This window comes from Parasteatoda tepidariorum, chromosome 2 (assembly GCF_043381705.1).
Source record: "Parasteatoda tepidariorum isolate YZ-2023 chromosome 2, CAS_Ptep_4.0, whole genome shotgun sequence".
NCBI classification, from domain to species: Eukaryota; Metazoa; Arthropoda; class Arachnida; order Araneae; family Theridiidae; genus Parasteatoda; species Parasteatoda tepidariorum.
Genome location: NC_092205.1, coordinates 93416119 through 93431321, shown reverse-complemented (window position 1 = coordinate 93431321; position 15203 = coordinate 93416119). Strand labels below are relative to the sequence as shown.

At 33.7% G+C, this 15203-nt stretch overlaps 1 protein-coding gene across 1 annotated transcript in view; it reads left to right on the top strand.

Moving 5' to 3' along the window:
* Positions 1-15203, top strand: part of LOC107445292 (Na(+)/citrate cotransporter-like) — a 35111-nt gene that overhangs the window by 8115 nt on the left and 11793 nt on the right. Inside the window, exons 3-9 of the mRNA XM_043044462.2 lie at positions 54-169; positions 3491-3642; positions 6277-6349; positions 8056-8187; positions 10067-10180; positions 11222-11302; positions 13023-13130. Coding sequence (XP_042900396.2) covers positions 54-169; positions 3491-3642; positions 6277-6349; positions 8056-8187; positions 10067-10180; positions 11222-11302; positions 13023-13130 — 776 coding nt within the window. The remainder of the gene's footprint in view (positions 1-53; positions 170-3490; positions 3643-6276; positions 6350-8055; positions 8188-10066; positions 10181-11221; positions 11303-13022; positions 13131-15203) is intronic.

Here is a 15203-nt window from a genome sequence, read left to right as displayed (position 1 = left end):
TGGAAAATAATTTTCGAAAAAATTGATTGCTTTTTTATTTCTTTTATTGAAAGGAAATAATTATGCTGATTCTCGGAAGTTTAATCACGGCTGTGGCTGTTGAGGAGAGTAAATTACACGAAAGAATTGCCCTCAAGATTCTATTGTTACTTGGCACTGAATTGAAATGGTAAGTTTAAATTAAAATGTAGAGATCGGGTTCCTGTTGAATTTGTGACAGTTCTGCTTTCTAGTGGATAAACTCTGATTTAGATTTTACTAGTCAAGAAGAATGACCAACCATATTAGCCTGTTTTTGTTGATAAATTCACGGCGACTGTGAGGATAAGTATGTTTTATTATGCCAACTCTTTAATGTTTTTCTTGTTTTTAAACTAGCCTTGTGTTATGGTCATTACAGTTATAAAACTTATTTTTAGTCCAGCTTATTATAATTATTGTTATACTATTTTTGTACTATTATATACAGTCGAACTCGTTTGTAACGAGCACAAAGGGACCGTAACATGTACTCGTTAAATCCGAGTGCTCGTAATAAACGGGTCCTTAAGACAGGCGTGCAACCAGGAGAGGGTGGGGGTCAAATGATTGAGTTTACTTAAAATTTAATTAATACTTACTTACTTTAATTACATTAATTAATTTAATTAAATACTTTTCTTAACTTAATGACAACTAACCCCTTCCCTCGCATTTCTTTATTATTTTGAAAAAAAGATAAGACAGAAAGACTAGAAAGATGAGAAAAAAGATTGCAAGACAGAAAAATATTGCTCGCTAAAACCGGGTCTTGCTCGTTAAAAGCGACTTCTGTTCCATAGACTTAACATTGATCCAACCAAATATTCTCGTTTCCCTCGGTAAATCCGAGTTCTCGTTAAATCCGAGCTCGTTATAAACGAGTTCAACTGTACATATATTACTATATTACTATTACTATACCATACAAAAGATTCATACTCCAACAAACAATAAGGAACATTCTGTTTCGTTCCTCTGCTCTCGGGGGTAAAACTGGATGCTACCCTTACGGGCGATCAAAATCTGCAGAGCAGCAAAGAAAGGAAATAACTACATCCAAGGCTGAACAACAGTTTTGTTGGGCCTATAACAAAACTTATTACTTAAAGCGTAAAAAGCATCATTTTTATAATTTGCGGCCTTTTTTAGTCATTTTTACATTGCGAGTCGTGATGCCTCGGGATAGAGTATGCGCCTTCCAATGAGGTGAAACTGGTTCGAATTCCAACGATGGCCGGTCGATACGAATTCCGCACCGACCACGTTGCTGGCGTAAGATATCCTCTGTAGATGGATCATGGGTTAGAGTTCTCTTGCCGTTAGACTAACAGTGGGAAGTTTTCCTTGCTCTTCCTCACTATGTAATGCAAATGCGGGTTAGTCTTATCAAAAAGTCCTCTACGAAGGCAAATTTCTCCCAATACTGAATCCTGGAGTTCCCTTGTCTTCTGGATAGGGTTCAAAATTACCTCTTTAACGCTATATTTTTTTTTGTAAGGAATTTTGATCGGGCTCTGTCTCTTGAGTAGGGCTTTGACTACATCACATGTAAACTGCAAGCCTAATTTTCTTAAACTATGCGGTAAAATAGAAATGTCTGCTGCATTCTCACTAGAATTCTAGTATTTATAATTTTTCCATAGAGTTTACATGTGCACCTGGCATTACCCACTGAAGGGGCAAGAGAGAGTGATTTGTTTTTCTCTAGAAAAAATCTCTCATAAAATAAAGTAGAGCAACTAGGACTTTTAGGAATGATGTATTGAACACAACTAAACAATGAACATCTTGATTAAACCTGACAGTTTTTAGGTCGGCCGGCCAGGTGGCCGAGTGGTTAGCGTGCTTGACTTCGAAGCAAATGGCTGCGTGTTCAAATCCCGCAATTATCCCACTTGTCCCTATTGGAAGTAAATAACTATCTCTCAATGAATGAGCCGTACGTTCTATATGTCGCGGAATGCCACCAGATGGCGCTCTTCCATTAATTCAAATACTACATGTTTTTCTTTGTGAGTATCATTATGATCTCATGATTTGATGAATGTTGAAGGGGAAATGTCAGCCCTTATAATACTGGCTATTTTCATATTATAATCTATTAAAGTTCGTTTTGTTTTTAAAATAGCGTGTTTCGTTAATTAATTTGAACCACCGATCTATACTCAGTAAACTTTTTTACTAAATACATATATTTATATATTTTTGTTTCTATTTTCTTTTTTTTTCTTCTTTTGCGATTTCAACTGTCTCATCTCGTTGAAGATTTTAGTTAGGTTTTCGCAAAACCTTATCGGTATACTTTTTGATATATGCTTAAATGCTTAATATAAATATATTTTATTGTTATTTATATTTATTTGCGTAATATACACTCTATAACAAAAAAAATCGACGCACCAAGCAGGAGTTGTCCGATTGAAACGAAAATTGGTAGATTGGAAGACAATGTACAGAATAGTAAACGATTAAAATTTCAGAACAATTGAATAATTTATTGCAGAGTTACAGTAACAAGTTCAATAGGGTACTGACCCGCCTCTAGCCAGGATACAAGCTGCCACACGGCGTGGCATAGACCGATAAAGCTCCCGGATGGTCTCTTGCGGTATTTCCTGCCAAATTCGATCCAATTGTCGAACGAGGTTATCAACATTCCGTGCCTGATGCAATCGCCTTCCCATCATATCCCAGACATGCTGGATGGGAGAGAGATCTGGTGATCTGGCAGGCCAAGGAAGAGTTTGACAAGCTTGCAGACAGTTCATAGCAACACGTGCCGTATGTGGTCTGGCATTGTCCTGCTGAAAAACCAGCCCAGGGCGCTGCAAAAGGAACGGTAGCAAAACAGGTCTTAGGATGTCGTCGACGTACCGCTGTGCAGTAAGTGTACCTCTAATGACGACCAAAGGGGTCCGGCTGTCAAAGGAAATGGCACCCCAGACCATAATGCCTTGTTGAGGGCCGGTGTGGCGTGCAATAGTGAAGGCAGGATCCCCCCTCTGCCCTGTGCGTCTCCAAACACGTCTTTGATGATCATCAGGACACAGTTGAAAGCGGGATTCATAGCTAAAGCAGTCGGTATCATTCCAGCCTGATCGAGCGTCAATTTTGCGCGTCTTAGTGCGTTCTTGGTGCGTCGATTTTTTTGTTATAGAGTGTATTTTTAAATATTTGAAGAATTTAGAATTTAAATATTAGACAGGTACTTGGTACAGAAAAAATCTGTATTCGAAATAAGCCGAAAGCGCATGAAATCAACTGGTTGTGATTGACGGTGCAGTTATTTGGCTTGGTTTATTATCGTACTAAATCAATTTGAATGTCTGCAAGCGACGTCAAGCGTAAATGTCGAACCTGATTGGTTGCTGAATCGTGATATAAACAAATGCCACGACTCAGCAGCCAATCATGTTCGACACCCACGCGTGACATTGCGAGTAGGTACCCAACTATGAATATTTTGCAGGCTTCTTCTCGGTGTAATGCTCTCTACGATGTTCCTATCAATGTGGATTATTAATACTGCTGCAACAGCCATAATGATTCCTATAGTAGAAGCTTTATTGCAGAAAATTAGCGCATCTACAAACAGAAATGAAGAGCAGGGAAAAGCAGCACGTAAGTTTTAATTTTTTATTTTATTTCACAAGTCAGGCACTTAACAGCAAATATCGTCAGCAGCCGAGAAATAACGCAGAACCAAGCACAACAATCGTAAAGGAGTTTTTTTTCTTTCTTTTTAACCCGTTTACGTTGCATGTATAAAATGCCAACTTAAACTTCCCTTGTCAAGTCTACTATGAAGCGGACTCTAAATCCATGATCCATTTTCACTGAAAATATTTAAGGTTTTGTGGTCGGTATAAGTAATAGTACGATAAGTAATAGATTTTTTATTTTATTTTTTCGTAAGCCTGTTTAGGCAGTCGGGATGCGATTGTTCCTGTTTTTCAGTGGCGCCATCTATGGCCAGGAATTCGACTTCTGCCACGCCATTCACACAACCACAACCCATTTATAGGGCAGGTCACATTCACACACAAAGGAGAAAGGACATAGAACACACAGAGAGAAAGAAACATCCATGTCTTGCCCGGGATTCGAACCCAGGACCTTTCTGATGCAAGGACAGTTCCCTTCCCTCTACACAGGCCGGTCGGCAAGTAATAGTATGATATGCATAATAAGTAATAGTATGAGAATCGACCAGTCAGCGTCGGTATTCGAGCCTGAGGTATATGAAAGCAGAATTAAGAAAGATATGTCTGTGAATTTGAATTCCTAACGATACTAAAGCGAATTTTGAAAAAAATCGTATTTTTAAAATTTGCTTTCTCTGGAATTATTCACCCAATTTCGCACAAATTTTGTATTTTGCCATGTAAAATTGCATTCTTTAAAATAATGTAGAAATTTGTATACCTTACAATTCAAAATATTTCGACTGTTACTCGTATTATCTAAAATAATAAAAAATGATAAAAGTTTACTAAAAGTTATATTTTGTATGGGATTATCCTTGGATAACCAAAGTTTATAATTGAGGGTAAAAATTTTTCAGTTTGCTTAAAAAGTCACATATGGCGAAATAAGCAAAATGTAAAATTAACATTGAGGGGTTTTTGTGTGTATCTTTAGATGATTTTGTTGTTGTTGTTAATTTACGTCACCCTAAAGCTGCACAATGGGCTATTGGCGACGGTCTGGGAAACATCCCGGAGGATGATCCGAAGACATGCCATCACAATTTTGATCCTCTGCGGAGGGGATGGCACCCCAGCTTCGGTAGCCCGACGACCTGCGCGCTAAGTCGAGCACTTTACGGTGGCACAGTTTAACGAGGACCAATACCGCACACCCTCGGTCCCTACGCAGGCTGATCCAAGTGGTCACCCACCCGCACACTGACCGTAGCCAGTGATGCTTGACTTCGGTGCAACCTGGGAACCGTGTCTTAACGATCAGTCCACTGCGGGACGTATCTTTAGATGAACAAATTATATAATTGTATGCAAACATTTTGCAATTCGCTTATAAAGCATATATATTACTGTATATATTGGCCGCTCTCGTAACACAACTATTGGGACGGACCAACCGTTTTTTTATTTATAACTATTACTTATTTATTATAATAATCATTAGTTACTTACTTATCCAGCTCCGAGCCCAGCGGCACATAAGACCCTTATCTTCCTGCGTCAGTTCACTCGGTCTTTTTCACAAGACCTCGCCACGGACCAGCTCGTCTATTCCTCCTGTCTTCTTTCTTTATGGGTCTGCCTCTTTTTCATTTGCCTTTTGGTGCCTACGTTAAGGCTACTGATGGTATTCTGATATGAGGCATTCTCAATATGTGTCCTATCCATTTCCATGTCTTTTTCTTTTCATACTGATGGTGATTGATTCTTGCCTGGTTTTACTGTAGAGTTCTGAATTTGATATGGTCTGAGGCCAAAATAGATTTAGAATATTTCTCAAGCATCTGTTTTGCCAGCTATTTAGTTTTGTATTCTGTAGTTTTCATAGTTTCCATGTTCCTGACAATTGCAACAGTGCATTCCTTACCATTGAATTAAACATGCTAATTTTAGTCTTTAGCATTAAGCTAAAAAGCTTTTTGAAACAAAAATTGTGCGTTTGAAATTCTTGCTCTTACTTCTGCATTTGTTTTTCCCTTCGTATTAACAGTTGCACCAATGTTGCACCAACAGTTGCAAGTAGATTTTTCAACATCTTCTATTTCGCCTCTTGCAATTTTAACTACACTCTGAGTCTTGCTATTTATTCTCGTAGTTTTGGTTTTATTTTCTTTTTAAATTTTCAACCAAACATTTCCTGCATATTTTTAAAAAATAATTATTTTGGATTGCGGATCATCAATTTTGCTGGCAAATAAAACAATGTCTTCTACAAAATCCAGGTTCTCCAATGTTGTAGTGTTTTTATTTTAAATCTTGGATTGTATTTTTCATCATCCAATAAGTTATAATTATGAACAATAACCCTGACATCATACGTCCCTGTTTGACCCCAGTCTCATTGGTAAAAGGTTCTGTCAGGCATCCATTGACCTCAACACAACACTTTAAATTTCTGTAGAGTTCGTTAATGACATTTATAAACTTTTGGGAATGCCATATAACTCTAGAATTTTCCATAGAATCTCTCTATTAATAGAATTCTATTCCATATTCTATATTAAATTCGGCGAATTTTCTTATGCAAGAATTATGAATGTTTTTTTTATAGCTATATCAGAGATATCTGTGACAGAAAGTAAAAATATTGAAGATCCCGAAGATGATCGAATTTCCAGAGATGAGTAAGTGACCAGAAATGATTTTATACATTCTAGGAGGTAGTCTTTTGCTCACTAACATTCGCGGTTATTTCGCAATTATCATTTTTTAATCAAAAAATCAATATTTAAAAAAAAAGACGGATAATTTTGTTTATAAAATATATAATTAACATAATTTTAAGGGAGTATAATTTGTTAATATGTTAATCGTAACGAAATGAATGATTACCTGAAATTTAAAAATAATCAAATGTACTTACAAAAAATTAGGAAAACAGAATGTGCGACACAGTACAATTAATACAATACAATAAGAAATTGAAACAATAAATGAGAATTAATTTTGATTGTTAACTCGTTGAATGCCATGGGGGTCACCGGTGACCGGTACTGAGATTGTTCCTATCACCCCGGGGGGTCACCGGGGACTGTCGAAACCAAGATTATTAAAAAAACATAATTCGAGTAAATTTTCAATGTTTTTAATTTTTTAAATTATCGTTACTAAAATGGTTTGAAGAAATTAATTTGCAAGACGGGCAAGCCACGTAAAATTAGCGTGGTAGCAACGTGTTAACATTGTGTATAACGATAACCTAATAATCGTATAATAGTTAGAAATTTGAAATAGTCTTACCTCTTCTGAGTCTTTTATATTTTTAAAAGTTTTAATGGGAATGTTAAAATTTAGATCTGGCAACATCTCAAGTACAGCTTTGATTCAATAAAATAAAATCTATATAATATATAAATGTGAAGTTGATATAATGTATAATGTAAAGTAGAACACCCAAAACATGACTATTACAATACTCGAATAAAGAGAGAAATTTTACAACAAATTGAAATGTCGAGCAATTTTAATATAACGTCGCTTTGAAACTAAACCGTGGTAACTCAAAAAAGCAAGTTTTTCAGGAGAGCGATTTCAGACTTTCCGCGCTAATGCTAATCGCGGGAATGCGATGACGATTTATCTGCTCTCTAAATTAACTTTATGGAACTATAAAGGTTGTTTTTCTAAGAGGGTGACTTTTTTTACACATAATAACCCAAAAATCTCATTTTTTTGGAGCTACAACGGTTTAATTTCAAAGCGACGATATGCTTTTAATTCTACTGCAGTATTTCAAGCCAATGTTGTTTTTATTTTGAATAAATATTTATTTTGAGTAAATATTTCATATGACTGAGAAAGTACTGAAATTTCAATGAACTACATTTGATGTAATTTATAAATTAAAAATATTTTTGGCGCATGAAATAATCATAAAAGCCCAATTTTTTTTTCCAATGCTCGCCTGGGGAATGACTTCGTCATATAAGCATCTGAACGGCAGATTTATGGGCCACTTTTTCAGGGGCGCCATGTTAAGTGGGCCAACGTTGCTCCCACAATAAGGACAGAGAGTACAAAGAATGAAGGAACATCCATGCCTTGGCTGGGATCCGAACCCAGAACCTTTCTGATGCAAGGCCAGTTCCTTCACCCCTACTCAGGCCGGTCAACAAAAAAATCAAATTAAAAATAATGAAAAATTAGAAAATTAATAATATTTAGTCCAATCTTTTATTCAAAATATTATTTAAAAAAAAGATATGCTTCCAATTTTTTTGCAACAAAATTTCATTGATTTTTCGTAAATATTCAGCATTTTTGTATATTTTGAAAATATGTGTATATTTTAGAATTTCTGTATGCCTAAAGGTTTATATTGATTTTTTAGATTCTCGTCTCAGAGCAAATCACAGATAAGAACTGCTTTTTTTCTTAGTATCTGCTATTCAGCAAATATTGGTGGAACAGGAACGTTGACTGGAACCGGAGCAAATTTTCTATTAAAAGGATTAATGGAAGAGTAAGAGATATTCTAGGTGACCCGTAAACAACCAGAAATTTAAAAAAAAATCTATAAAAATGGAAAAAGATAAAAACATACATTTTTCTGTGTTCTGCTTAGGAAACTAATTCAATTATTCTCTCTAAAACTAGTTTTAAAGTTCATCAAAAAAGATGCTTTCAGCAATATATTAGATCGGATAAGAATTCAGACTGAATTATTTGTAATTTCGTCGGTTAATTATGTTTTTTTCTGGAATATATTAGACCGGATAAGAATTCAGACTGAATTATTTGTAATTTCGTCGGTTAATTATGTCTTCAGATCACACTATGCTTTTTTTTTTTTTTTACAAAGATAGTGAAATTTGTGAAGTTGGCAAACCTCTGTAAGTTGATGTCCTGTTTAAGGTGATCTAAATGATCAAGTACATAACTGGCAAAAGCAGTTAAATTTCCCCTTCATAATCTTATTTGAAACCTTATTTGAATTCAGCTGAGTATGCTCTCAGTGCTGTGTGTATGTTTGATCAAAAACCAATTTCATTTTAAGAATTATTCTAATATTCATTATATATTCATCGTAAGTAAATGATTCTTATTTAATATTGTGTTGTAAAAATGACTCAAACGACTCTTGTGTTTATCATATCTTACTGCAATTACAAATTTTAATGTTACTGAGTTGTTAAAAAGAAGGTCAGTTATTTGACACAAAGTAATGTGAAAGAAGATTTCTTGTCGCTTCACCAACACCAGGGACTATCCTTGGTGTAGTAAAAACCAAGATTTATCTGTGGTGCTTCCACTCCTCGGTGTAAGGTACAGCTCGTTCACCAGGTGTTGGCACTTGGCTCCGCCTTCATCACGTGGTATGCGACGATATTATTTCGCGATTTTTGAGAGAAGGTTGTGAGCAATCCTGAACAAGTTTGCTATTTGGCGATAGTTTGGCAAAAATATTTATTTCGCAAACTTTATCTGCATTTCTTAAATATTGAATAATTCATAAATTTGATGATATTTCATGCTATTGTTTTATGATATTTCTCTCTTTTGAGTGAATAGTTTGTCCTTTTTGAGACATTTTGTTGGGAAAAAAGCAGTTTTTAAATTTCAAATATATTTAATTAGCTACAGAAACGAAAGGTATAATAGCAGAAGATTACGCGAAGTAAGGGACTGAAAAAAAAGTCACTGTTTGTGTTTGTCTCGCATTAAGGGTTGTCCCAATGTCAAGCGTGGAGATGTTTCTCTTCTCACTCCCGCGCTGAAATGAACTCTGCGTCCGAGGAGGTGGAGCCACGTGCCAACTCCTGGTGAACTAACTATAGTTGCCCTGACTTTTGACGTTGAGATTCACGAAAGTTCTTGATAATGTAGCCTCCGATTTGTGAAACCCAAGCCTACAGGGTAGATAGAGTAAAAATTACTTCATTTAGATCAACATAAAGTCTGTTCTAAATAACGTATGTTGATCTGGTAAATCTGGATTCAAGGATCAGTTTAATTATTCTCTTATTTTTTACCATCAACAAATTTATTGAGCATTGAGGGTGCCATGTTCGTTTACCTTTTCTAACATTTTGATCTTCTTTGCAATCCGATGTTAGAATGATTCGCGGATATTATATTGCACGAATAGAGTAGCCCCTCCCTCCCTAAGGAGGAAAAAAAACCGATAAGGAAAATAAATAAAATTTACGATAATCTTCGACTGCCTACTATCCATAAAAAAAGTAAGAATTTATGAATTCGACCACTGTGGAACAATTTGACGGTAGTAGAATAAAATCAAGAGATATGTACTCAAATAAATGTTTCTCTTATAAACTCTGAAGGTAAATTTTAAATTTTTTTTGTTTATTATTTGTTAATATTTGTTTCTTTTCCTGCAGGTATTTTCCTGGGAGTAATGATATAAATTTTGCCTCATGGATGATGTACAATGTTCCTGGAATGCTCGTCTGCATTTTCATTGCGTGGATCTTTTTATGGAGATTATACATAAGGTAACGACGCACAGTGCAAAGAGTGCAAAAAAAGGAACTCTTAATCTAATGTTCGGATATTTACTTACGAAGGGTCAATCTTTAATGGTTCGAGGGTGTGACCTCAAGCATGCTAATTATATTTTTTTTCTCGAAATCAGATACAAAAACGGATTTTCCTTGAATAAACTTTTTTTTTTTTTGTTGGACTTGAAACCTACTTTCCAAAATATGAGGCATAGCAGCAATCTCGGAAATATTGCCTTAATGGTTTGGTCAGGAGAGCTGTCGAAAGCTTAGTCCCCTTAATGTTAATTTTAATGTTTGAAAATTTTGATAATATTTCGAAATACTTTATAAGCAAATTTAAAATTTTTGCTCAGAATTATAAAATTTGTTTATCTAAAGATATACACAAAAAATCATTTCTTTACGCTTTTTAATTATTCATTTCAAATAGTCGAAAAAATGTTGAATTGGGAAGTATAAAAATTTTTGCGCAATTTTAAAGAAGTTAATTTTTTAAGGCAGTTATGCAAAATTTGAACGAAAATGACTGAGTTGTTTCAAAAGTATAAAATTTTAAATATTTTTCGTTTCAAATTTTTCACTAATTTTTCTTCATAATTTTAAATATTTTTCTCAGGAACTATTTGACCGATTCGTGCTGGGATTTCGAAAGTTGAAACCCCTTAATGATAATTTTACTTTTTGCATATTTCGTCCCATTTTGAGAATTAAGTAAATCTATAACTTTTAATAATTTTTCTATTCATTTAATAACAGTTGAAAAAGTTTGAATTGCAAGGTATACAAATTTTTACATCCTCTTAAGGAACGTAATTGGGTAGTGCTTATAGTCATAAATGAGTGCTTATAGTCATAGAGTGTGCTTATTGTCATGGGGTCGAAATTTCGATTACCGATAAATTTGATTGTAAAACGACAATGATAAGAAATTTGAAATACTATACCACACTCACTTATACGCTAGCGAGTTAATAAATACGTTGTATTAACATAATGAGTTTTTAAACTTAAGAAATGTATTTTACTTTCTAGAAGTTCGAAACAGGCTGCCTCGTTAAAAGAAGATTTGCTTGAAATCTTATCAAAAAGATACAAGGAACAAGGATCTTTATCGTGAGTATAAATTATATAGCTAATTACATCTTATCTCAGTTTATTAATATTATTATTAATTAATTGAGCTAGATAGATCAATTCTCTCTAAATAGGATAGCATTCATATGAAAAAGATACGAAAACGTCTAGAATTAATTTAGAATGCATAATTATTTTTAAAAAAAATCAGCATTAAATTTAATGCAGAAATTGAACGGCTCACTCTTTTACCAAAGGCGAAATTTTTGCGCCAAAACGCATCCCACTATTGTTTCCAGAAAGGTGCTTTGAAAGCTTCTAGAATTTTCCTTACATGGCAGAAGGATACATAGTAAAATCTTATAGCCAGCATGAATATTTCTTTTTTTTTTCAATGAAAAAATATTTTCGTGATTAGTTTTAAAATGTGACTTACCAATGCAGACAACACATGCAAAAGTTTATTTTTCTTAAAGAAATTCTTGTCCACTTTTTAATATTTAAATTGAATAAATTTTTTTATTTAAGAAGTGAAGAAAAATATTAATTTTTGCAATTGAAAATAAAAAAAGTTTTTTTAAAAAAAGAAAAAAAATTCCTTAAAAAAATTTATCTTAAGCAAGAATAATAAATACATTTCAATAAAATGCGCGTACTGTTATTCGATTTTGGCTTTAGTAGTTCTACAGTACAACGGAATGACAAAAATTCAAACAAAACAACAAACATTGACAAAAATTGTCCTCTTTTACCGTTTTTAGGTTAACCAGGCGCAAATGCCTCCCCAACTATATATATATATATATATATATAGTTCATAAAATATAATTTTCGACATCATGGCAATATCTAGAATACAGTATTAGAAGAGAAATTGTTTCTTTTACTGTATCGTTCCAGAAATAGTAAAGTGGACAAAAAATCATATTTTAATGCCTGGCATGGTTGCTCTCAGGTGACCGAGTTTCAAAGTTTGGATGAAACTATTATTTATTTGTATCCGAACAAAATTTTCTGTAANGAAAAAAAAGATATAATCTTTTCTTCAGCCCACACGATTATATCCGCAAAACAGAGTGCTTTCTGATATTGTATCAATAAAGCCAAAGCAAAATATATTAATACAATAGTGTGAGGAGCACTCAAAAAAATTTTTTTTTTTTTTTTTTTTTTTTTTTTATAAAATAACTACATAAAAATAGATCATAAAAAGTTTCTTAGTGTTTTCTTGTATTTATTTATTTATTATATATATATATATATATATACCGTGAATGATCGAAATCAAGAGTATGTCGACTTTCACCGGTGAATGTCAAGAATCACATAGCCGTTTTGGTGAATGTCCGAAATATTTGTTATATCCGATTTGATATTAATTTATTCGTTGATTTTATTATATTTATTCGTTATTTTAATACCTACTGAAGATTGATTAGGAGAAACACCAGTGTTCGGATTGCTGTATACCGGGCAGTGGCACTTCAATTTGTTAGTTGAGCATTTCGCATTGTTCTTTTTACAATAGGAGCGCTTCTTACAATAGGAACGGGGATTTCCTTTAAAATACACGTGGCTCTCAGCTTGTTAGGTATGCAAACTGCTTATTTGCTTAACTCAACTGCGTTTAATTAATTCACAAAAATCTGAATGCATCAGTTATGAGTTTTCAGATTTCGTTTTCGTTAAAAAGTGTTATTGTATTTTATGAGTATTATAATAAAAATGATGCCTTTTGAAATGAAATCTCGTATTTCAGATATTCACAGATACAAGTTTTAGTATTATTCATCATTTTATTGTTACTGTGGCTGACTCAGGATCCAAAGATTATGAATGGATGGGTTACACTAATAGGATTTAAGAAGTAAATATTTTACTTCATTTATTATTCTATGTACTATTATTCTATGTATTATTATTTTATTAATGATCTGCCTCTCTGTAAGGGAGACAAGGGTGAGTTTTCATAAGTCATTCCTCACAAAGCCCTTGCTAACTCAGAATCACACTGTTAGAATATTATACTTATTTTTATTTATGACGCCATTCTCTATATATGAGATGAATATACGATCTATATTAGCTGTTTCGTAAATAGCCTGGTTTTTATAAATCTTTGTGTCAAAAATGTATGTTTTATTACTTCTTTTAATTTAAAAAGCGCCATCTGTTGATACAATTAGTAACTAATTATGAAACTTGGGGCGTACTAGTTTTTAAATTTTGAATGAGTGCCGCAGTGGACTGATCGTTCAGACACGGTTCCCATCAGATCACTGAAGTAAAGCATCACCGGCTGCGGTCAGTGTGCGGGTGGGTGACCACTTGGATCAGTCTTCGTAGGGATCGAGGGTGTGCGGTATTGGTCCTCGTCAAATTGTTCTACCGTGAAGTGCTCGACTTCGCGTGCAGGTACTTCTGACTACCGAAGCGGGGGTGTAATCCCCTCCTGCAGAGGATCAAAATTGTGATGGCATGTCTTCGGATCATCCTCAGGGAAGTTTCCCAGACCGTCGCCAATAGCCCATTGTGCAGCTCTACGGTGACGTAAATGAACTATACAACATGCAAACAATACAACTCTTCCAGTTCCTTTTTTTTTAATTTTTGTATATCAATTTATCTGTCATTTTTTGGGTCCCTTTACTCTGCAAAAATCTATGGTGTAATACCTATACGAATTTGGTGTAGAAAAACTCTAAAAATTGTGAGTTATTTTAAGTTAATACCAAAACGAGCATTCATAAACACTTTGGAAAGTGCAGTTGAATCAAAGCTACGCTATAACGAGAAATATTACATCTAGATCAGGTGCATTTACTCGTGAATAATTTTACCCGGTTCTGACATTTTTCGAAACCGTCACACGATTGCTATTTCTTGTTCACAATCGAACAGATTTCGCATCGCATGATTTTGAGCGTCCCACATAAGTAAAATGTTATAAAAGAGATGTGTTATTAGTTGAAGAACAGTAATAATAATTATGCTCTGAGATAAATCTGTTAATTCTATTAAATAATTTCATAATATTTAATTTCTATCTAGGGTAAACTAACCAGTGAAGGAACACTTAAGCTTCGCTTGCCTTTTAAAAAATCATATTAATTTCAAAATTCGTAATTTTAGTTAAATGACAGTGTCAACATATTTGTTACTAATTGCAAATTATGCAAAAAAATTGTAGAGAACTTACATAATATTGTTTTAAAGTTTTGGAGGTTCAAATAACAAGTAGTAAGAAGACCAAGTGAAGGAACAGCTCTTACCAGTGAAGGAACACAAAATTTCCCAGTAAAGGAACACTTAATTTTGGTTACTTTTTTATGCTTTTTATGAATTTATATGCCATACAAATATCTAAAAACAAGCCTATTCTTGAAATTATAACATACAAATACTTGGAAAATGTTAACTTTTTTTTGCAATCATGAATTGAAAAGTAAAGTGTCAATATATTAACGCATATTGTTCACTCACTGGGAAATCTATGCCCAGTAAAGGAACATGACTGTTCCATCACTGGTTAGAAAATGTTTTGTGTATTATTAACAAACTTTTGATGCAAAACATCACTAAAAGTACAAGAAAATTAAAGATTTTCTTTCATTTTCATTAACTTAGAAAAAAGCCAGCAAAGTAACACTTGTTCCTTCACTGGTTTTTAATCGTTTGGTGATCCAGAGAATAAGCACCCCTTATCTCAGTACTTGATTATGCTATGATGCTTAAAAAAATAAAACGTAACTTCAATAACTATATTGTGAATTCTTATTTTCACAGTGAGAAAATAAAACTATTACATGCAATTAATTCCACTTCAAACATATAAAGCACTCACCTTAAATTTTTTTCAAAGAAACAAAGGTGTTGCAGAGATAATAACAAATTAAAAATTTTTTCCAGAGAAGTCTATGTGACCAGGTAATCCAAAACA